The 25,386-nt window shown below is 41.7% G+C and overlaps 1 protein-coding gene across 1 annotated transcript in view; it reads right to left on the bottom strand.

The window, feature by feature from the left end:
* Positions 1 to 495: 495 nt before the first annotated feature.
* sema6e (sema domain, transmembrane domain (TM), and cytoplasmic domain, (semaphorin) 6E) overlaps positions 496 to 25,386 on the bottom strand; it is a 92,253-nt gene continuing 67,362 nt past the window's right edge. Inside the window, exons 4-13 of the mRNA XM_062992482.1 lie at positions 24,556 to 24,613; positions 21,328 to 21,384; positions 18,475 to 18,576; positions 11,139 to 11,229; positions 8,184 to 8,306; positions 8,018 to 8,106; positions 6,782 to 6,999; positions 4,439 to 4,570; positions 1,985 to 2,140; positions 496 to 673 (exon numbers count right to left, since the gene is read on the bottom strand). Coding sequence (XP_062848552.1) covers positions 496 to 673; positions 1,985 to 2,140; positions 4,439 to 4,570; positions 6,782 to 6,999; positions 8,018 to 8,106; positions 8,184 to 8,306; positions 11,139 to 11,229; positions 18,475 to 18,576; positions 21,328 to 21,384; positions 24,556 to 24,613 — 1,204 coding nt within the window. The remainder of the gene's footprint in view (positions 674 to 1,984; positions 2,141 to 4,438; positions 4,571 to 6,781; positions 7,000 to 8,017; positions 8,107 to 8,183; positions 8,307 to 11,138; positions 11,230 to 18,474; positions 18,577 to 21,327; positions 21,385 to 24,555; positions 24,614 to 25,386) is intronic.

Here is a 25,386-nt window from a genome sequence, read left to right as displayed (position 1 = left end):
GCCCAGGGATCACATTAAAATAACATTTTACATTTATATACTTTATATATTCAAGTGCTTGGTTTTAAACAGGGCAGTTGTAGCCTAGTGGTTAAGGTACTGGACTAGTAATGGAAAGGTCGCTGGTTCAAGCCCCCCCTTCTGTCAGGTTGCCACTGTTAGGCCCCTGAGCAAGGCCCTTAACCCTCAATTGCTCAGACAACATACTGTCACAGTGCTGTAAGTCGCTTTGGATAAAAGTGTCTGCTAAATGCTGAAATGTAAATGTAAAAAGTAAACAAAAGGACGAGGCTTATTTAGGCATCACGCAAATATTGTGCAACCTTGCCAATGTGAGCCCTCCAGAAGTAGCTGTGCATCCAAAACATCATTCTCTGCATATTTATGCATAAATCTGAATCCAACCCACAGTAAACACTTTCTCTGGTCTCGAAGGATAAAAACACAGTCAGAGACAAAAAGAACAAAAGAAAAAGACGACAAATTCATAAGAACTTACTTGGCAGGGTTGTAAACATCGATGTCCTCCAGGAGCTGGCTGCTGTAGCTGGAATTAGGATGAGTACTGGCAAGGATCTTCAAAACGTGGCCGTTCTCCGAGCCCAGGAACAGAACCGTGTGGTTCTTATAAGGCCCGGCGGCGGTGTCCACTGCTAACTGGGTCAACTTAAACCTACAGACACAAAACATAGTGATTAGGTAACATCTAACGCCGGTGTTAGTGTTCTTGCGTCATCCGACGTTAAACATCACAGGTGTCCGAGTTTCCTCTCGACTAGCGTTTGGACGTGGCGTCTCTCAGGAGGGACGGAGACAGATGTGAATTTGCAGACACGCAGTAGAGCGAAAACAGAGCTGGTTTGACGGGGAGGAATGGGACAGGACGAGTTTGAGGGAAAGTGAGAGAAACAGATGCGACGGGGAAATTGTGGTTGTGCCCAGCAGGCGTTCTCCACATTACTCAAGCAACATGGCAGCAATCCCACTGGCAGAGACTGGCACTGTGCTGCTGCTGAATATTGTTTACTGTAAGTTAGAGATAGGTAACAAACAAATGTAAATAAGTATCGCATATTGTATAATAATAATAATAATAATAATAATAATAATAATAATTTAGAATGAGGATAGGACACTGAAGCACTATGCCAAATTCTATATCAATCGGATATGTATTTATTAGTGTTAACATTATGTTGCATGTTATAGCACCACCTAGCACTGCAGTTACACCATATATTTTGCCATAGCCTACAAACCTCTTATGCTACTTGCTTTTGGACGCTACTTGGTGACTATATACACTGATCAGCCATAACATTAAAAGCACCTCCACTTACCATATAGAAGCACTTTGTAGTTCTACAATTACTGACTGTAGTCCATCTGTTTCTTTACATGCTTTGTTAGCCCCCTTTCATGCTGCTCTTCAATGGTCAGGACCCCCACAGGACCACTACAGAGCAGGTGTTATTTAGGTGGTGGATCATTCTCAGCATTCTCAGTTGTGCTGGTATGAGTGGATCAGACACAGCAGTGCTGCTGGAGTTTTTAAATACCGTGTCCACTCACTGTCCACTCTATTAGACACTCCTACCTAGTTGGTCCGTCCACCTTGTAGATGTAAAGTCAGAGACGATCGCTCATCTATTGCTGCTGTTTGAGTCGGTCATCTTCTAGACCGTCATCAGTGGTCACAGGACGCTGCCCACGGGGCGCTGTTGGCTGGATGTTATTGGTTGGTGGACTATTCTCAGTCCAGCAGTGACAATGAGGTGTTTAAAAACTCCAGCAGTGCTGCTGTGTCTGATCCACTCATACCAGCACAACACACACTAACACACCACCACCATGAACGGGGGCTAACAAAGCAGGACAATGTGTGTAGAAACAAGGAGGTGGTTTTACTGTTATGGCTGATTGGTGTGTGTATATATATATACATATAGGTAGGTGAGGTGAGTCCTTGTCTGTGTTGCCGTACCTGCTTGTGGTCCGCGTGAAGCAAGGTCGTCCGTTCATCGAGGGTACAGCCTCGTCCATGAGCGGGTAGGACTTGATGAAGGTCAGAGTATCATCTGGAAAACTGGTGGAGGACTTATAGGCAGCAGCAGAACCGTCACCTGCACAGGAACCTGGCCTACAGCCACACACACAGACAAATAATAACAACGTTATCTAAAAACCCTCAAAGAAAAATTAACTCTCACCACATTCACACCCCAAACACAAACAGACAGACATGCAGACGCAGGCGGGGTCAAACTCCGGGATCTTTTCCAGCTATCGTTAAATCAAAGCTGCTGTTTTCCTTCAAAGATTCTGGAGTGGAAACACGGCCAAGATTACAGATTCAACCTGATGGGCCATGATTAGCTCTCGTTAGGAAATAAAGAGGAGTATTACTGTCACTCAGAGTCAGAATAAACAGATAAGATAGATAAACACACAGACAGATAAAGGGACAGACAGACAGACAGACAGACAGACAGACAGAAAGACAGGTAGATAGATAGATAGACAGACAGACAGACAGACAGACAGATAGATAGACAGACAGGTAGGTAGGTAGGTAAATAAGTGGATTGACATACAAACAGATAGAAGAACAGACAGGCAGATAGATTAGACAGAAAGGCAGGTAGGTACATAGGTGGATTGACTGACAGACAGACAGATAGACCGACAGATAGAGAGACAAATAAACAGACAGGTAGGTAGGTAAATAAGTGGACTGACAAACATACAGATAGAAGGACAGACATATAGATAGACAGACAGACAGGCAGACAGACAGATAGATGGATAGATAGACAGACAGGCAGATAGATGGATAGATAGACAGACAGGCAGATAGATGGATAGGTGGATTGATAGACAAAGGAACAGACAGACAGAGACCAACAGATAGATAGACAGACAGATAGACAGACAGGTAGGTAGGTAAATAAGTGGATTGACATACAAACAGATAGAAGGACAGACAGACAGACAGACAGACAGACAGACAGACGGACAGATAGATAGATAGACAGACAGACAGACAGACAGACAGACAGACAGACAGATAGGTGGATTGATAGACAGACAGATAGATAGATAGATAGATAGATAGATAGATAGATAGATAGATAGATAGATAGATAGATAGATAGATAGATAGATAGGTGGATTGATAGATAGATAGATAGATAGATAGATAGATAGATAGATAGATAGATAGATAGATAGATAGATAGATTGATAGACAGACAGACAGACAGACAGACAGACAGACAGACAGACAGACAGACAGACAGACAGATAGATAGATAGATAGATAGATAGATAGATAGGTGGATAGATAGATAGATAGATAGATAGATAGATAGATAGATAGATAGATAGATAGATAGATAGATAGTTAGATAGACAGACAGATAGATAGACAGACAGATAGAGAGACAAATAAACTGACAGGTAGGTAGGTAAATAGGTGGGCTGACAAACATACAAATGGAAGGACAGACATATAGATAGATAGACAGACAGGCAGGCAGACAGACAAACAGACAAATAAATTGATAGATAGACAGACAGGTAGGTAAATAAGTGAATTGACATACAAACAGATAGAAGGACAGACAGACAGATTAGACAGACAGGTAGGCAGGTACATGGTTGATTGACAGACAGACAGAGGGAAAGACAGAAAGATAGATAGACAGACAGGCAGATAGACAGACTGACAGATAGATAGACAGACAGATAGATAGACAGACATATAGAGAGACAAATAAACAGACAGGTAGGTAGGTAAATAGGTGGACTGACAAACATACAGATAGAAGGACAGACATATAGATAGACAGACAGACAGATAGATAAATAGATAGATGGATAAATAGACAAATAGACAGACAGGCAGACAGGCAGGCAGTTAGACAGACAGACAGATGGATAGATAAGACAGATGGTACACACTATAAAAATTCAACAGTATAAATAAAAAATAAACAGCACAAACAACCAAGATTGAAATGAACCTAAACTTTACAGATACTGGATAATTATATCAAATCAAACATGTAATAAAATCTAATGTATGTTAACGTGTGTTCTTGTGTCTCATTAAACATAATCAACTGACTAGTTTTGACAGCTTAAGTCTCAGAAAATGACATTCGATTTCTCACCCTAACACATGGAATGCTTTTCTAATTTCTGACATGCACAATGATTCAGAACCGGCACGTTTTTCTACTCTGATTGAACTCGGTGAGCAGACCGTCAGTGACCTTTCTAAAGAAATAACAACACTGATTAGTGCATCTGTCCAGTTTAGCTCTGCTGTAATCTCTTATTCTGGGTTAAAGAGAGGCGGCAGCTTTTAACGTGAATTTAAAGGTAAAAGTAAACACGACGCCGGGTGTCGTTTACCTCACGCTGTGAGACTCACCTGGGTTTGGGCACCTGCTCGTCGGGTACAGGGGTCCAGGCCGATTCGCTGGTCTTCTGCTCCTTGAATTTGCCATTAAACACCCGCTCGATGTCGTCCATGTAGAAGGCACACACGGCAGATCCAGTGATGCTGAAAAAAACATTTGGTAAATACATGTAAGGACACAATTTACATCTAAAAGGGCATACATGCTTTGAAATGGGGAGTAAAGTCTGATGCCATTCTGTACTGATATTTAATACACAGTGTTATTTAAAGGTATGTAACTGAAAACCACCGATCAGCCATAACATTAAAACCACCTCCGTGTTTCTACACTCACTGTCCATTTTATCAGCTCCACTTACCATATAGAAGCACTTTGTAGTTCTACAATTACTGACTGTAGTCAATCTGTTTCTCTACAGGCTTTGTTAGCCCCCTTTCACCCTGTTCTTCAATAGCCAGGACCACCGCAGGACCAACACAGAGCAGGTATTATTTGGGTGGTGGATGATTCTCAGCACTGCAGTGACACTGACATGGTGGTGGTGTGTTAGTGTGTGTTGTGCTGGTATGAGTGGATCAGACACAGCAGCACTGCTGGAGTTTTTAAACACCTCACTGTCACTGCTGGACTGAGAATAGTCCACCAACCAAAAATATCCAGCCAACAGCGCCCCGTGGGCAGCGTCCTGTGACCACTGATGAAGGTCTAGAAGATGACCAACTCAAACAGCAGCAATAGATGAGCGATCGTCTCTGACTTTACATCTACAAGGTGGACCAACTAAGTAGGAGTGTCTAATAGAGTGGACAGTGAGTGGACACGGTATTTAAAAACTCCAGCAGCGCTGCTGTGTCTGATCCACTCATACCAGCACAACACACACTAACACACCACCACCCTGTCAGTGTCACTGCAGTGCTGAGAATCATCCACCACCCAAATAATACCTGCTCTGTGGTGGTCCTGTGGTGGTCCTGACTATTGAAGAACAGGGTGAAAGGGGGCTAACGAAGCATGCAGAGAAACAGATGGACTACAGTCAGTAATTGTAGAACTACAATAAAATGATAAAATGAACAGTGAGTGTAGAAACAAGAAGGTGGTTTTAATGTTATGGCTGATCAGTGTAGATGACTAAAAGAAGTAAGAGAAAAATACAAAGGAAGAAATGATAAAAAAAAGAAATGAGAAATAAAACAGACAAGAACATCAACACCAACAACAAAACACAACAGAATACGAGGTGAGAAAACACGAGTAAATATTACACAGTGATCAACAGTTACACTGGTATTGAACGTGTACTAATTAGCTATGATATTTCATGCACACTGTGTGGTTTGGAACGCAGCCCTCATCTCAGTATTTTAATTAAAAGAGATAAAGCAGAGAGGAAGATGCCATTATGTTCTATCTGGTACCATAAAAAACTAAAAGCAAGTCGAGAGCTGAAGCACTACCATGGAGTGCGTCTAAGCTTCTACAAACAAGAAGTATATAAGTGGAAATACATCATTCTACATAACGGGCATTAAGATAATGAAACATGCACTGCTGTTAGAGTAATAAATTAATGTAGCTAAGTAAGCTAAAGTGATTAACACCGGCGCTATGCTGGAGGTAAACAAAGAGCTTTACTAGATGTCGTCACAATACTGAAATTTTCTCATTTTCTCCCAATTTTCCCTGATTGCAGTCGAGGTGGGTATATTGCTGCTCACGCCTCCTCCGACCGGTGCACAGCTCTTAGCGGAACCCTTTTACAGCCCTGCATTCTGCACAGGCACCTCTCTATCTGCAAATCAGGATTCTTACACAGCGTTTTAAAGACCCCACCCACATAGTCCGGCCATCCCACCCTGCAGGCACTGCCAATTATGGCGCCCAGCCGTTTGGTGGCAACGCCGAGTTTCGAAGCGAGGAGTTCAGAATCTCGGCGCTGGTGTGCTAGTGGAATATCTCGCTGCGCCACATGGGCGCCCAAAATTCTTAATCAGCGAGTGAAAATGCTTCTTAACTTTATAATTAGTAAAAAGTTCAATTAATTAAAAAGTAGAATTATTAGAAAAACATCCGATTCTTTTTTGTATTTGGCACTACTGACAAGCACATTTATGAAGTGGACAGTCAGTTCCTTTGAGAGAAGGTCAGTTTTTCTTTTTTATTGAAGCACGTGCTCAGCAACACGTGAATCTGACCCAGATACTATGGCCCTCTCTTTATACTGTTCTAGTCACATCACATTGGGTGCTGGACTTTGGAACCTCCATTCTGTGCTGTTGTTTCTCATCTGCTTACAACAGCTCAAGGACAGACCTGTTGCTTATCTCTGTATTCTAACGCGTCCTTACCTGTTGGCCTGAGTGGTGAAAACTCCCAGTACAGCAGGTCTGTGGTTGATCTGCATCACATTCGTTAAAGACTGAAGCACGTCGAAGTAGAAAAACGAATCTCCCGGAACGGAACAGTTCAGTCGGGCTTTAAGGAATGACGTCCAGTATCGCTCGAGAACCCTGGGAGAACCTCCGTTATCGTTCTTACATACTCGGCCCACCCTGGAAAATACCACCTGAGGAGGAAAGAGGAGAATTTAATCAACAGGTGGAGTAATACAGTGTAATAATGTGGATTCAGAAAGTATGCGGACACCAAGAAATTATGGATATGAATGGATATAACAGGGTAGGTCATTTTTTCATCAGTCCTGGGTTTGTATGTCTCATAAAATTTACACCAATCAGGCATAACATTAAAACCACCTCCTTGTTTCTACACGCACTGTCTATTTTATCAGCTCCACTTACCATATAGAAGCACTTTGTAGTTCTACAATTACTGACTGTAGTCCATCTGTTTCTCTGCTTTCATGCTGTTCTTCAATGGTCAGGACCACCACAGAGCAGTTATTATTTGGGTGGTGGATGATTCTCAGCACTGCAGTGACACTGACATGGTGGTGGTGTGTTAGTGTGTGTTGTGCTGGTATGAGTGGATCAGACGCCGTGTCCACTCACTGTCCACTCTATTAGACACTCCTACCTAGTTGGTCCACCTTGTAGACAATCGCTCATCTATTGCTGCTGTTTGAGTTGGTCATCTTCTAGACCTTGAACAGTGGTCACAGGACGCTGCCCACGGGGCGCTGCTGTGTCTGATCCACTCATACCAGCACAACACACACTAACACACCACCACCATGTCAGTGTCACTGCAGTGCTGAGAATCATCCACCACCTAAATAATACCTGCTCTGTGGTGGTCCTGTGGGGGTCCTGACCATTGAAGAACAGGGTGAATGGGGGCTAACAAAGCATGTAGAGAAACAGATTGACTACAGGCAGTAATTGTAGAACTACAAAGTGCTTCTATATGGTAAGTGGAGCTAATAAAATGGACAGTGAGTGTAGAAACAAGGAGGTGGTTTTAATGTTATGGCTGATTGGTGTATGTTGTACCTTTTTAATTCTAGTATTGCTGAACGTACTGTTCCTCACTGATTAGAAAAAACTCATCTGGAGTTAAAAAAAATCATTAGAAGTTTGTAGACATCAATCTAATAGATTCATCAGCACAAATGTGGATCTTACCTTGCCGAGAGTCGTGTACTCGACTGCAATCTCACTGAAGAAAAAGTACACATAATTCCCATACTCTATGGCGTGGAGGAAATGAGGCTCTAAAAATAAAGAACACAATATTCACATCCTTTCTTTAACCATTAAATCTAATAAAGTGCCTCGTCATAAATCTAACCTCGCAGCCACTTGGAGTCGTACTTGACGGTCCGCAGGACTGAACTACTGTCTCCCAAACTCCTGTAGATTACTGCATCACTCGCTAAAAAATCTGTCATCGTGGCTGAATAGAAATCACCACCTGAAAGAGAGTAAACAGACGTGTTAATATGAGACGAATCTGCGTTTGTGTGAAATAACCATCAGATCCAGTCTGAAAGCTCCACATATATCTGTGTTTATCTAGATTTTCCTCACTGTTTCACTTTTAAACTTGTGTTACAGCTTGAGGTTCTGAGACATTGTGAGAATCAGAATCAGCTTCTCCCACACATGAGCACTAAACCTCTCTTAATTATTACTGATTAAATTCCTCGCTCGTTGTTTTAGTACAATAAGTCACGTTAAGTTTTGTGCACTGTCGCACTCCATAGGAAAAAAGCGGTTTTGACGCTTCTCGTGTGAATGCGCCGGTACTGAACGAGTACTGAGTACGGTACTCCAAGATCAAGAAGCAGGTAAGCAAGCAAGCCGTAGCCTAGTGGTTAATGCACAGGACTAGTAATCCAAAGGTTGGTGGTTCAAGCCCCACCACTGCTAGGTTGCTGCTGTTGGGCCCTTGAGCAAGGCCCTTAACCCTCAGTTGCTCAGACTGTATACTTTAACTGTAATGTAAGTCGCTTTGGATAAAGGCGTCTGCTAAATGCCGAAAATGTAAATGCAAGTATCTCCACGATTTTTAATTGTATTTCAGTGTTTTTATAATATATTTGTGTTATTTTCAGTGTATAAGTATCAAAAACAACCCCATTATTTTACATGAGCCTAAATTCTAAGCAGTTCCACGGGACCCTGCAATGCATTAACGGGTCTCCCAAACATCCTTATGGGAAAAAATACCTTGAAACTCCTTAAAACGCCTTTTAAACTCAACGCCACTCCCAGAACCAACTGATGTTGAGTTTCAAGGTACCACTGTATTAGGTACGGACAGTTTCTGATGTTTTGTGTGAATCTGTGCCAGTCACTCTTGTTAAGAAGTGTTTTGCTTGGCAGGGTTCACATGAGGGGGTTCTTCTGCCCATATTAAGGTGCGAGTGTGGATAATCTGGAGTATATTACCTGCTCGATTCATCGGTCTGGTTGTGTTCTGGGTTTGTGTTGTATATCTGGGAAAATTACATCGAGTTTGTTCCACATTTGTGTGTCCCATTCAGTCTGCCACATATCTAAGGTGGCACTTTGTACTCTATTGCTTTGTTAAGCGAGCAGCAGACTGTACTGCATGACAAAATGCCAATAGATTCTCTACAAGGCTGAAATGTAATAAAGATTCTCTGACAAAGGCTACAGTGCAATAAAACTAAATTTTAGTTAGGGATGTGGACATAAAAAATGAGATGAAAAGCTTTGTGGTCACTTAGCGCTGGGCAGTAGCACCACTACAGGTAGTACAATTATAAGTTTAATTAAAGTTCTCAGAAACTATAGAAAAGTCATTTGTAAGTAGGTCAAAACCTATCTTATATTTATTTATTAGGATTTAAACGTCATGTTTTACACACTTTGGTTACATTCATGACAGGAATGGTAGTTACTCGTAACTTAATTGATATCAAACACAGTCATGGACAATTCTGTATCTCCGATTCACCTCACTTGCACGTCGGGAGGAAACCAGAGCTCCCCGAGGAAACCCACACAGACACAGGGAGAACATGCAAACTCCACACAGAAAGGACCCGGACCCCTCCACATGTGAATCGAACCCTGGATATTGTCGCTGTGAGGCGACAGTGCTACCCACCGAGCCAAACATTACATTATTTTATGTTCTTAACATGCACAGTTTCTATATGTTAACATACACCAACAGATATAACATTATGAGCACTGACAGGTGAAGTGAATAACACTGATTATCTCTTCATCACGGCACCTGTTAGTGGGGGGGATATATTAGGCAGCAAGTGAACATTTTATCCTCAGAGTTGATGTTAGAAGCAGGAAAAATGAACAAGCGTGAGGATCTGAGCGAGTTTGATGAGGGCCAAATTGTGATGGCTAGACGACTGGGTCAGAGCATCTCCAAAACTGCAGCTCTTGTGGGGTGTTCCTGGTGTGCAGTGGTCAGTATCTATCAAAATTGGTCTAAGGAAGGAACAGTGGTAAACCGGCGACAGGGTCATGGGCGGCCAAGGCTCATTGATGCACGTGGGGAGCGAAGGCTGGTCCGTGTGGTCCGATCCGAGCTGGAGAAGTTAATGCTGGTTCTGATAAAAAGGTGTCAGAATACACAGAGCATCACAGTTGCAGGGCTGTTTGGGCAGCAAAAGGGGGACCAACACAATATTAGGAAGGTGGTCATAATGTTATGGCTGATCGGTGTATACAGTTAGCAACATCGTTTCGGTTTGAAACTGTGCTGAGAAAATGACCAGAACAAAGAGGAAGGGAAACTAGCAGTAGGTTGTTAAACACTAACTGACTGTAAGTGAATAGAAGAAAAGGTCAGACTGATGTATGCAGGCTGAATATTGAAGCACATAAACAATACGGTAGTTATTTGTAATAATAACATACTTAAACATAACCATGTTGTCCTGCTATTGGTATTTTAAGACAAGTGTTATTTTCACCAGTCAGAACAGTTGGTTGCTCTGGCATTAAAATAGCTGCCACTGAGAACGTGCCATTACAAGTTTAAAATCACCTTCTTGTTTTATAAACTGATATTTATTGCATGCAGCAGCATAATCAGGCTGGTAAAAAGAGGTAAAAGCTGTAATATTTTTAAGCTGCAGGTTTCCTGAGTGTGTGTGTATGTGTGTGTGTGTGTGTGTGTGTGTGTGTATGTGTGGGCGCTCGCATTATGGAAGCAGCAGCTGAACTTTGTGAAATGTCAGCCGAATTCTGGCAAGATTAAAGCTAAGATCATGTTTCTGTCTTGATAGCTTTGGCTCAGCCAGCTCACCCGCGAACAGGCCAACGTTGGACTGGCGCGATTCGAAAGGGCAGCGAGCCTGACCGAGCACCTCGTCGCCAACCTGCTCCAGTGTGGACATCTGCGAGAGAGAGAGAGAGAGATGGTGAACAGGAGGTGGATATAAAATTAAAATAAATCACTCATGGTTACATGTACGAGGGTTCTTCAAAAAGTTTCAGCACTTTTCAAACTCCATTTATTAGGAATGCATTTTTCCAGCATCGTACCAGCTTTTTAACACCATCAGCAAACAATGTGTTTGGTTGAGCGCGTAGCCACAGATGCAGCGCTGCCTTCACATCATCACATGAAAATCTTCTTCCCCTTAAAGCTTCCTTGAGCATCCAAAAAGGTGGAAATCAGACGGAGCAAAATCAGGACTATAAGCGTCCGATTACTGCTTCTATTTAAAGATCCCTTGTACATACACTGATCAGCCATAACATTAAAATCACCTTCTTGTTTCTACACTTACTGTCCATTTTATCAGCTCCACTTACCATATAGAAGCACTTTGTAGTTCTACAATTACTGACTGTAGTCCATCTGTTTCTCTGCATGCTTTGTTACCCCCTTTCATGCTGTGCTTCACTGGTCAGGCCCTTTACAGGACCACTACAGAGCAGGTATTATTTGGGTGGTGGATCATTCTCAGCACTGCAGTGACACTGACATGGTGGTGGTGTGTTAGTGTGTGTTGTGCTGGTATGAGTGGATCAGACACAGCAGCGCTGCTGGAGTTCTTTAATATCGTGTCCACTCACTGTCCACTCTATTAGACACTCCTGCCTAGTTGGTCCACCTTGTAGATGTAAAGTCAGAGACGATCGCTCATCTATTGCTGCTGTTTGAGTTGCTCATCTTCTAGACCTTCATCAGTGATCACACGACGCTGCCCACAGGGCGCTGTTGGCTGGATATTTTTGGTTGGTGGACTATTCTCAGTCCAGCAGTGACAGTGAGGTGTTTAAAAATACCTGCTCATATCAGCACAACACACACTAACACACCACCACCATGTCAGTGTCACTGCAGTGCTGAGAATGATCCATCACCCAAATAATACCTGCTCTGTGGTGGTCCTGACCATCGAAGAACAGCATGAAAGGGTGCTAACAAATCATGCAGAGAAACAGATGGACTACAGTCAGTAATTGTACAACTACAAAGTGCTCCTATATGGCAAGTGGGGCTTTTCTATTCCAGGATTCCTATCAGAGCTATTTTTCATGCAGTGACTCTCAATTCAATACAAAAACAACAGATGCCCTGGAGAAGGTCTGCTAGAAGTGTAATAACCTGCGATTGATCTGGATTCTGCTCTGCATCTACCCTGCCAGTCTCCAGACAGCATTACAGCTCGGCGTATAGACATAAATAATAACATAATAGGCACTGAAATAAAAGGACGAGCACAACATGACCCTGAACATTAGCCTTTTGTCTGTCTCAGTAATGAAGCTCAGATGCCAGGAAAAACACAGCGGAGCGAGTGTCGGCCTACAGCGTGAAAGTCTGCCGCGGCTATCGGGCTGATGGTCTGGTCTGAAATTAAAGAGATGAACCGTTCTGGCCTGCTAGCTCTGTTCTTACCTACAGCTGAGAACAAACAAACCCTCCACAGGTACCTTCTGCTGCCCGATAATCTTCTCCACTACATACGGTCCAGATACAGACTGGGGCACAGTTTCTACATGGGATGTCCTACCTGGCGTAATTTAGATTTTCAGTCCACCAGATTGTGCGGTCACATGATTCAGCTACATGTCGTACAAAGGATCTTCAAAAAGTTTCAGCACTTTTATATTTTGGTTATAAGCGGTAAGGGTGTAGTAGGAGGAGTAATCGGTCGTGTCTGTGAGACTGATAGACTATGAGCTTATAGTCCGGATTTAGCTCCATCTGATTTCTACGTTTTTGGACACTCAAAGAAGCTTTAAGGGGAAGAAGATTTTAATGTGATGATGTGAAAGCAGCGCTGCATCAGTGGCCACTCGCTCAACCAAAACATGTTTTGCTGATGGAATTAAAAAGTTGGTACGACGCTGAAAAAAATGCATCGGAATGTGACGATGTAGAAAAGTGATGCCATTTGTTTTTGAAATTCCGGGCGGCACGGTGGCTTAGTGGGTAGCACTGTCGCCTCACAGCAAGAAGGTCCTGGGTTCAAATCTCATTGGTGCTACCGGCCGGCCGGGCATCTGCACCAACATGATTACCTAATATCCAAAAAACAGTGTAGCTTTTGAGAGGCACGTCTGTCAGTGCCCCTGCTCCTATATATATATACTCTGCCCATTTTATCAGCTCCACTTACCATATAGAAGCACTTCGTAGTTCTACAATTACTGACTGTAGTCCATCTGTTTCTCTTCATGCATAGTAATCTATATCATACCAAAAACTGTTTCTTATTCCAAGAACATGATTTATATGTTTTTATCTCTATATACTATATTTTTAACTTTCACCCACTTTCACCACCAAAACCTTCTCTCTCCTGTTATGTCCTAAACTTTGTATAACATTTGCTGAGATTATAAAAATCTATTCATGACCTTATTGTACTACAAACTCTCCCATATCACCAGTATAGACGCCCTACAGCCAGCTGAGTAGCTCTGTAAAGGATTCTTGTTCTTCTAAAACATGGTGCAGGAGAAAAGTAGTGCCCACAAACCATGAGATATGATTTATTCTCATCTACTAATCTCACCCCTCTGCTGCGGCTCACGGGCATACGCTTTCCATAACAGAATTAAGGAGTTAAAGACTGGAGGAGACGAGTCAGAGAAAAAGAGAAGAGAGGGAGAGAGGGGGTGGGGGGGTGGGGGGTAGAGACAGAGTGAGAAAGATGTGCCCCGGGGTGAGAAAAATAAATCAGGCTCTCTGAAGAATACGAGGCATAAAGCAGAAGAGACGGAGCATCGTCACGAGGTTCATGCTGACTCCCTGATGACCTCTCTTAACTATATTCACATTTAATGTACACACACACACGCATGATTCTCCACAGTGCACACACATACACACACACACACACACACTCGCAGTAATATTATAAATGGCTCTGCATTCATATACTTAATCTGCAAAGTGCAAACCATGAATCAGCGGCCAACATGACACCAACCTTTACAGCATTTAAACCCATTACAAGTGAACGCTGGGGTGTATAAAACTCAGTACGAGCAGAACACGGCTGCGTTTCCAGCCAGCCGTTAATCCTTTTATGAGATCGTTACATTCTGCTCTTGGCATGATGTACAAATGGTTTATCGGGACAGTGTACGTTCTCCCGATTCCTCATACTGGCACTGAGGGACAAGGGACGGATTAAATCCTCTTACAGAACCCGTACAAACCCTTACAGCTCATAGAGACGTCTCCACCCTCACCATCACCATCCAAAACTGTCTGCAGTCATTTAGCTCTGCTAATGCCTGGTTCACACTACACGATTTTTGCCCTGATTTTCGCTCGGTAACTGGTCGGCACTAGATTTGGCGGCTCGGGAGCAATTTGGCGAAACTCGGCTCTCAATCGCTATGTGTGAACTACTCAACAACTCGATCCGAGCGGCTGAATAAATATATCTAGCTTGTCAAATATCTGTATCTGAGTTGCCCGACTGGCAATGAGTGCTATGTCAAACAGCCAATGAGAACGCAAGATACGGTGTGAGGGGAAACGCAGGGGAGGAGTGTAAAAAGGTGGGACAGGGTAGTAATATAGTTTGTATCAGAATACATCGGCACACACACAAGTTGTACAGTATTTCTGACCTTATCGTTCTCTACAAAACATAATACCCACGCTGCATTGCAAAAAATATTTATTAACCTCCAACTCACTATACTGTAGAACAATCCATGCTGTTTCTATTTTTCCTACTTGATTTTATGCTGCACATCAGCGCACAAACTTTGATCGCTCGCTACTTGTTGACGTGCATTTTTGGACGTGGTATCATTAAACCCCTCGTCACTTCTCACGTTCGTTTTCATGACAAAACGTAGTTTGGGAGACCAGAGAAGCTCGCCTGCAATTCCAGTTGGTAATAGATGGTGTAGTGTGAAACCCCCTATCGCCGATCAGTCGTGTAGTGTGAAAGCCACACCGACTTAAGACTCCTGCGACCTGACCACTTGGAAAGTCATGTAGTGTGAACTTGGCATAAAGCACAGATTAACCAATGATGTAAACTTCTGACTCAGAAAACAGTACTTTTCTATTTTCCACACGCTACTTTAAATCAGATCCGAGTTACAAGTCTTGCATGACATTTTAATCCATCTAAGGGTGTTTAGAAAGCTCAAAAGTGCTAATACACTTTTTTATGCAAATGTAAGCATAATAGAAGCTCCAAAAGAAATAAACAGTCAATGCTATTGGCTATTTATTCGTCTCTCACTGACAGAGAGACGAGCTTGTACTATGTGTGTGTGTGTGTGTGTGTGTGTGTGTGTGTGTGTGTGTATGTGTGTGTGTGTGTGTGTGTGTGTGTGTGTGTATGTGCGTGTGTGTGTGTGTGTGTAACCAAACTAACAAGCAATTTACTACAGTCCACCGGGGGAGAACACAAACACGAAAGGAAGTGGATCAAATTATGCTATTTTTAATAAAATGCAATTTAACAATTAAGTTACTCACAAAACAACACAAGTACATTTTTTCAACCTAGATCTCTGAATTAAGAGCTGGTAAAAATCTCCAGATCTGCAAACCCTCACTGATAATCTTTACAGGTTTACACTAATTAAAAACACTCAGGATCTGTAAATATTAATTAACATGCAAACACCCTGTAAAGTTAGGGCTGGGTATCGCCACTAATTTCCTGGATCGATTCGATTCCGATTCACAAGGTCCCGATTCGATTCGATCTTCGATTAGATTTTCGATTCAATTTCGATTCAACACATTTAGGCATATTTGAGTTACATTAACAGGTTTTGTTTAAATATGTACAGATGTTCAGAGAACGAATGTGATAATTGTACAAAGAACACTTATTATTAAAAATATTTGTGTATTTTGTTTACATAAATAATTAATCCAAAACAGAAAACAGTAACATTCATTTTTTATTATTATTTTATATGTCTGACACGCTACAACATTGTAAATGTAATGTAAACATACACCTGGCTGTTGAACAGCTTATCCCAAGTTTACACTACACGACACTCTGATTAACACCTGGTCGCTGTAATGTTCACACTACACGACTGATCGGCGATGGGGGGTTTTACACTACACCATCTATCACCAGGGGGAATCACAGGCGAGCTTCTCTGCTCTCCAAAACTACGTTTTGTCACGAAAACACACGTGAGAAGTGATGAAAGGTTTAATAATACCACGTCCAAACATGCACATCAACAAGTAGCGAGCGATCAAAGTGTGCGCGCTGATGAAATAAATGAATCTGAGTGGATTTGGCAACATGAGCAGCATGGCTTGTTCTATGGTGAGTTGGAGGTTAATAAATATTTTGTTTTGTAGAGAACGATCAGGTCAGAAATACTGTAAAACTCGCGTGTGCTGATGTATTCTGATAGAAACTATATTGCGCTCCACCACCTGTTTACAACCTCGCCCCTGTGTTTCCCCTCGCTGTTTCTCACGTTGATCGAGAGCCGAGTTTTGATCGCAGAGCGAACACCGAGTTCCTCCCGAATCTAGCACCGATCCGTCGCCGAGCGAAAATCAGTGCAAAATGTTGTGTAGTGGTCATAACTTGAGCTTCTGCCATGCTGAACTGATGTGCAGGTCAGATCTCGTTGCATGAAAAAACACTGGCTGGTCACGCGAAATTAAAGGGGGTAACAGATTTCCGTGTGCACCGTAAAAAGGGGCGTATTTAAAAGATCGATCTCGCGTTTATATGAATCGATATCGGATCGTTCAAATAAAGATCGATTCGAATCGAAAAATCGATTTTATAAACCCACCCCTATGTAAAGTAGAACGTTGTTCAGTCCACCAGATCGTGGGTCAGAGCTACATGTTGTATAAATCATATTTATTATAGAACATGTTACGAGTTGTTTATTTTTTACTTTTTAAATTACTATTCAGATTATTTATTAAAATTATTAAATTAATAAATGAATTTTACCTGTTTTCTCATTACTTGAATGTTGTAGGACAAAATGTGTAAATAAAGCTATGTATATACATTTGTGTGTCTAGGCCGGCTGTATATTTTAACAGCAAGGTGCACTTAGCTTCCTGTAGTAACAACTACAACCTGAATGTATGTACTCTGTCTGTGTGTGTGTAGGAATTAAGGTAACCCTGCGTTTACACCAGCAGTGACTGCGACAAACTAGTTCATCAGTGATTTTTTGTCAATGACAGTTTTATGTACTAAGCAGCCTTAGCAGAACATTAGCAGAATTAAGTGGGTGGAGTTAGTAAATATATGGGTGGGTCAGTAAATAGATAAATGGAGAGAGTATATGTGTGGGTGGAGTCGGTATATATGTGGGTGGAGCCAGTATATGTGGGTAAAGTCAGTAAATATATGCATGGGGTCAGTACATACGTGAGTGGAGTCAGTAAATATATGGCTGGGCTTAGTAAATATATGGGTGGAGTCAGTAACATGTGGGTGGGTTCAGTAAATATATGGGTGGAGTCAGTATATGTGTGGGTGGGGTCGGTATATATGTGGGTGGGGTCAGTATATGTGGTTAAAGTCAGTAAATATATAGATGGAGTCAGTAAATATATGGGTGGGGTCAGTACATATATGGATGAGTCAGTAAATATATGGATGGAGTCAGTAAATAGATGGGTGGAGTCAGTAATATGTGGGTGGGGTCAGTAAATATATGGATGTGTCAGAACATACATGGGTGGAGTCATTAAATATGTATGGGTGGGATTAGTAAATATGTGGGTGGGGTCGGTAAATATATGGGTGGAGTCAATAAATATGTGGGCCAGGTCAGTAAATACATATGTGGGGTCAGTAAATCAGTAAATACATGGGTGGAGTCAGTAAATACTTGACCAACATCAGTGCCCAGCCATACAAATGATGTCGACTGAATGGGCACAAATTCTCACAGACATACTTCCAATACTTCCAAATACTTTTGGCCACACACTGTGTGTGTGTGTGTGTGTGTGTGTGTGTAGGAAGGCTGTTGAACAGATGGAGTTATGCATTTATGAGTGAGTAAGCAATAAAAAGAAAGAGAAAAAAACTGTCTGTCTAGTGTGCGTGTGTGTGTCTGTCTAGTGTGTGTGTGTGTGTGTGTGTGTGTGTGTGTGTGTGTAACCAACACCTGTGTCAGAAAGCCCATTCTACCTTGTAGTTGCGACAGGTGGGGTTGAACGCGTTGGTTCCACATGCAAACAGCGTCTCATCGTTGCGAGGCACCAGCACTTTGATGTAGTTGTAGCATTCATCCTGTGAAAGGCGAGAGGCTTTCAGTGAAGCGCACACACACACACACCAGCACACGGTTAACGTAATCACGAGCTTGTACTGTGTGTGTGTGTGTGTGTGTGTAACCAACACCTGTGGTGTTGAAGCTAACAAGCAATTTACACTACAGTACTACAGTCCACTGGGGGAGCACACAAACACGGGAAGAAGTGGATCAAATTAGGAGCGAGAGCTGGAGATTCAGAGCCGGAGTAAAGAAACACACACAATAAGACCGAGGCTCTCTCATGCACGGCCTTCTTCTGGTGTTCTCGTGGAGGTGTGTGGTGGAAATGAAAACGCAGGAGTAATTATTCACTGTTTTTAGCATAGCTGGGGAGAGTTGGAGATGTCTGGCCTGTTTAATTGCTGTTTAGTTTTGTGTAAAGCGTCTCTGAGGAGCGCTCGCCTGCCGTGACCAGATGCTGAATCCGCTACAGCCGAGCAAAAGGAAACTCTTCACACAAACAAGCAAGTTATGATAATAAAATGCTTAAATAAGCAGGTTGTCACTGGGCTCCAGATGGAGCAGGGCGAGCCATGTGAAGGGTTTTAGAGAGTCGAACCCCTCCTTAATCTCGGCTAATTGTTATGCTAGATTCTTATTGGTGCACTAAACCTACTGAGCTGCCTGGCTACCTCAGTAGAGAGGATTCTAATAAGACATGGAACTCATAAGGCAGATTATTTAGACACACTACTTTGACGACTATTACAGCAATTACGTCAACTGTCCCTGACGAGCCCGAATTTGTAAATAAACGACACTTGTGCATCTTTATACAAATTAAAAATTAATGAGAATTTATTTACATTTGAAAAGAAGTTGTGCCGCACTGAATGCTGGGATTGCCTTCACCACTTAAGAAGCATCGAACGCTCCCTCGTTATTCAGTCAGATCATCGCTCAGAATTAAGGCGCCTCAGTAGGAACATTTTAAGGAATCTAACCCCTATTTTAATACAGGGAAAGTTATTTAGAAAGAGAAGCACATCGCTAATATGTTGCCATTTTGCAAATCAAAAGTTCAATAAAATAAAATCAAAGGGTTGGTTAGTGAGATAAAATCAAATCAAAGGCTAAATAAAATAAAATTAAAAGCTAAATCAAATCAAATCAAAGGCTAAGTAAAATAAAATCAAAGGCTAAATAAAATAAAATTAAAGGCTAAATTAAATTTAATTACATTAAAAGCTAAATAAAATCAAATAAAATCAAAAGTTAAATAAAATAAAATCAAAGGCTAAATAAAATAAAACAAAATCTAAATAAAATCAAAGGCTAAATAAAATAAAATCAAAGGCTAAACATAAAATTAAAGGCTACATAAAATCAAATAAAATCAAAAGCTAAATAAAATCAAATTAAAGGCAAAATAAAATCAAATCAAAGGCCAAATAAAAGAAAATCAAAAGCTTGTTTTGTAAGATAAAATACAATGAAAGGCTAAATAAAATAAAGTCAAAGGCTAAATAACATAAAATAAAATCAAAGGCTAAATAACAAAATAAAATCAAAGGTTAAATAAAAATCAAAGGGTTGGTTAGTGAGTTCAAACTGTAGATTTGCTTGATGTAGTTTTGTATTTGTTTGCAATTTTATATCACTGTATGCTTGGGGACTATTTCAGTATGACTAACTTTGTTAATCTAGTTCAGCAAAAAAGGGCTGCAGTTAAACATGTTCGGAAAAAAGAGGACAGCGAAAAAGTCCTGTGTTACTTTGCCCCTGTACCCTCGTCTCAAGATGGTACAATGTGATTTGACACATCAGTTCAGCAAATTAATCACATTTCTAGATTAAAAGCAATATTAGGTCATGTTTTAAGTTCACGCAGTATTAATTCCAGGGTCATATGTGTATGAGCATCATTACAACAGGTTTGTGTAACTTGTTTACAAGATTTTAGATCTTCTGTGCAATAAAAGAACCATATTTGTACTTTTTATATCAATTTGTACTTAATATATATGTTATGGATTTTCTGGATTTTTACCTGAATGTTTTACAATTTTGTTTGCATGGATCATTCATTCAACTGAAGAACTGCTGTGTAAGGCCTTCGCTAACATGCAAAAATAATTAATGTAATTGTTTTTGATATAGTGATAGATGGGTTCTGCATTTACTTGTTTACACCACAAACATCAGCAAGTTCCTCTGATGTACTGGCTGCTCACAGCATCTTATTTCATCCTGGTGTGAAACTTAAACCTGAATATTTTGACAGGTTCAACCAATAGTGTTTATCGATGTCTGATCTCTGGAGTGATCACACTGACGTACAGTACAGGTTGCTCCCAGCCTCACACGAAACACACCAGATCTGTTTTTTTCATTTATGCATTTTCTCCCATTTATTTAGTGTAGTCAATTTGTCTTTCACTGCTGGGGGATCCCTGATTGCAGCTGAGGTGGGTATATTACTGCTCACGCCTCCTCCGATCTGTGTGCAGCCCTTAGAGGAACCCTTTACACCCATTCATTCTGCACAGGTGCCTCTTTATCTGCCAATCAGACCCCACCCACATAGTCCGGCCATCCCGCCCTAGCAGAAACGCAGGCACTGCCAATTATGCCCGCTAGATGGAGGCCAGCCATCTTATTTTAAATCGTATTTTAGACATGCCCAAATATACCGATTTAAGGTCCTTGGTTTGGAAGAATAAAACCACCGGTACCGCATACAAAACTCTGTCATATGTGTGTATGATGGGACTTGGCACACTTACGCTGTTCTTGCCCCTCACTGTGCATTTCTCCACGTCCTTCGTCTTCCAAGTCAGTTTCTGACAAAACAAAAATCGACAATAAAGTCAGTGACCGCCAGGAACTCGTCCCTCACCAGACACTGCGAGTCATGACAAAATGCTATTTACTGCAATAAAGCCTAAAACAAACAGCATGAGACATCTTGGGAATACACAAGAGTGTTTACTGCTGACAGAGATTCATACAGCCATTAGCAAGTGTGTGTGTGTGTGTGTGTGTGTGTGTGTTGAGAGGTTTGTCATTCATTTAAGGAATTAGAGTGATTTGTTTTTCCTCTTTGTTTGGCTTTTAAGCACCATTTCAAATGACGTGCACAGTGATAATGAAAAAGCTTTTCCACGTAATATTTTTAATTCTGTTCCTGGAAAAAACAAAAGCAGGTCCCCCCACCGCCGTGACACCGAGTTAACCATGAGCTCGAGTTTTTTTCACATGCTATAGCTTAGTGCTTATAGTTTAACATTGAAAAAAGAACTTGACAGCATAAAAGCGCAGCAAATGCAACAAACTGTAATACAAACACAAACTAATACTAAGAGCACCAGTGAAGTGAATCAGTATTACAATTTTTACTATTTTACCATAATAGTAGCTTACTGCTCCATTCAACTTCTGATTTACTGATCCCAGGTGAATAAGTTTATTTTGTAGCATAATATTTTTTATACAGATTGTTTTTAGGACCACAATGCTCAATTAAAAATATTATATAGTTCCCCTGTGTGCGTCACCGGCTGTGGGAGTCTGGCATCCCATGATGCTGCGGGCATGGCATGTTTACGGGTTAAAACGGGCTTAATGGTTGAAATAGTGTGGGGAGTGGTACGTCCCTCTTTTGCTACCAAAACAGCCCTGCATCTGTGATGCACTGTGTATTCTGACACCTTTCTATCAGAACCAGCATTAACTTCTTCAGCAATTTGAGCTACAGTAGCTCGTCTGTTGGATCGGATCACTGACAGGTGAAGTGAATAACACTGATTACCTCTTCATCACGGCACATGTTAGTGGGTGGGATATATTAGGCAGCAAGTGAACATTTTATCCTCAAATCCTTGTTGTTAGAAGCAGGAAATATGAACGAGCGTGAGGATTTGAGCAAGTTTAACAAGAGCCAACTTGTTATGGCTAGACGACTGGGTCAGAGCATCTCCAAAACTGCAGCTCTTGTGGGGTGTGTCCCGGTCTGCAGTGGTCAGTATCTATCAAAAGTGGTCCAAGGAAGGAACATCCAACAGACGAGCTACTGTAGCTCAAATTGCTGAAGATGTTAATGCTGGTTCTGATAGAAAGGTGTCAGAATACACAGTGCATAACAGTTGCTGGGCTGTTTTGGTAGCAAAAGGGGGACCAACACATTATTAGGAAGGTGGTCATAATGTTATGCCGGATCGGTGTATACTGCCACAGTGCTGTAGGTCGCTTTGGATAAAAGCGTCTGCTAAATATAGAAAAGTACATGTAGATGTCAAAGGTTGGATTTTGCAGTGCATTTTCTTAGTGTTATCAAACAAAATAATCATATAACATTAGTATAATTATTAAATACGTAGAATAATAAAATAATAATAAAAAAACAAAGCTAAATAGTATTATTTTTAATACTAGTGAAAGTATTGGGTGGAAAAGAACAGGTTACCTAATAAAATGCAAGCATAAATAAAACAGTTTTTGCAATATATTGTATTATATTCTTATTTATATTGTATGTTTTGATATTTTATATTATATTTATATTGTTATTGTAATTTATTGAATTAAACATGCTACTTCCGAATACACCTATCAGAGGCTGAACAAATAAACGCAAGCAACACTTATGCTAATGTTGACCAACTATTTTCTTTTTAACTATTAGCCATCTAAAGTCAATCTGAACCGAATGAATCTGATGCTCATTTTATGACTGTAAACGCTTTATCTACTGAAAAACGGGTTTCATCCTTGTGTAACAGGCAAATCAAAGTGATTTCCATACGTCCCCTTCTACTGGTTTCATAACTCGAATTACGACTAACAAATGTGATTCTTCTGGATAATTCAATGTGCTTCGAGCAGTGCCGCATGAAACGACACTAATTGCATGATTTCTTAATAGAGAAATAGAAATTTCCAGCATTCAGATGCAAACGGAGAGACAAAAACTGGCCAATCTTTCCAATACAATTTATTTATTTATATAACAGACATGCTTTTAGGACCAAATTACTCAAACTGTACTTTACTACTGCACTACTAACAACCAATGTTTACATGTTCGGCATTTAGCAGATGCTTTTATCCAAAGCGACTTACAGTACAGTGCCAGTATATTATCTAAGCAATTGAGGGTTAAGGGCCTTGCTCAAGGGCCCAACAGTGGCAACCTGGCAGTGGTGGGGCTTGAACCAGCAACCTGTGGATTACTAGTCCAGTACCTTAACCGCTAGGCCACACCTTTTCCACCCACAGTCCAAATATCTCACTCACTCACTTTCTTAACCGCTTATGCAATCAGAGTCGTCGGGGGTTAGGGGTTCGTGCTGGAGCCTATCCCAGCTTTTCAATGGGCGCAAGGCACACAGTAACACCCTGGACGGGGCGCCAGTCCATCGTAAGGCAGACACACACACACGTCCATTCACCTATAGGTCTATTCAGTGTCTCCAATTAGCCTGACTGCATGTTTTGGGACTGTGGGAGGTAACCGGAGCTCCCGGAGGACACCAACGCAGACACGGGGAGAACATGCAAACTCAGCAGAAATGACCCAGACCGCCCCACCTGGGGATCAAACCCAGGACCTTCTTGCTGTGAGGGGACAGTGCTACCCACCGAGCCACCGTTTTACCCTGAATTCGGTAGATAAAGCAATTTATTTATTTATCAATTTATTGAAATGTTTTATGCTGTGCTTACATAATGGTTATATTTTTCTGACACAAAACCACAGAAAAATAACATCCTTCTTATAGGAGTAATGTAGAGATGGATTATTCGTCTGGGTCCTGTATCCTTTTACAGTAATTTCATGTTCCAAACAAGCTCAGAAACGTCATGAGACCTGGATAAGACCTGGAGGAATGGAAGATCTGGGGGCAGTTATAAGTGCTCTAAGCCGTAGCGTGGACGCTGAGAGGCGACGCATTAGCACTATTCATTTCCGAGTGCTGCAGGCCAGTCGTTGCACAGAAAAGAGAGTTGCTCACCTGCTGAGGGATGATCTGCTCGGTCGACGCGCTGAGGTTGACGGCGAAGACGTGATCCCTGCGAGACACAAAACACAAAGAAATCAGGGCGAGGTGAGACAGGTCGTCCGTCACTCACCTCTGTTTGAATGAGACTGATTAGCCTCAATCACGCAGCCCTTGTCCTGGATGTGAGAGTGTGTGTGAGGGGAAGGAAGATAGAAGAGACTCATCACAGAAAGTAGATCTCAGAGAGTCGGAGGAGTGAGATTTATCACTGTGTGTAACACTTAACAAACCTCATCCACCTTCACACGAGCTCCACAACCACCTGTCAGGTGCACCGAACTAACAGTAATGGTCTGCATCTTAATCTGCATCACAGTTAATGAGGCCCACACTGTTTTGCCTGCAACCCCCCATCTTCCTCCCAATCTAGTCGTATCCAATTTCCCAATCATATGGGGCACAGTTGTGGCCTAGTGGTTAAGGTACTGGACTAGTAATCCAAAGGTTGCTGGTTCAAGCCCCACCACTGCCAGGTTGCCCCTGTTGGGCCCATCTTAACCCTCAATTGCTTAGACAATATACTGTCACAGTACTGTAAGTCGCTTTGGATAAAAGCGTCTGCTAAATGCTGAAAATGTAAATGTAAATTTCACCTCTAGGGAGGAAGGAATGTTGTAACACACTCCCCCTCCGACATGTGTGCAGTAGCTGACCACTTCTTTTCACCTGCACCAGGTGGGTTCATATGGAGATCAGTATTGTGCATGGAGAGGCACGTACCAATCTCTACTATCCCCTGTGAGTGAGTGCGTGCGTAAGTGAGTAAATGAGTGGGTCAGTAAG

The sequence above is a fragment of the Trichomycterus rosablanca genome, chromosome 3 (assembly GCF_030014385.1).
Source record: "Trichomycterus rosablanca isolate fTriRos1 chromosome 3, fTriRos1.hap1, whole genome shotgun sequence".
In the NCBI taxonomy this organism is placed as follows: Eukaryota; Metazoa; Chordata; class Actinopteri; order Siluriformes; family Trichomycteridae; genus Trichomycterus; species Trichomycterus rosablanca.
The sequence above is the reverse complement of the archived record's forward strand: the minus strand, read 5'-3'. Positions and strand labels throughout refer to the sequence as shown.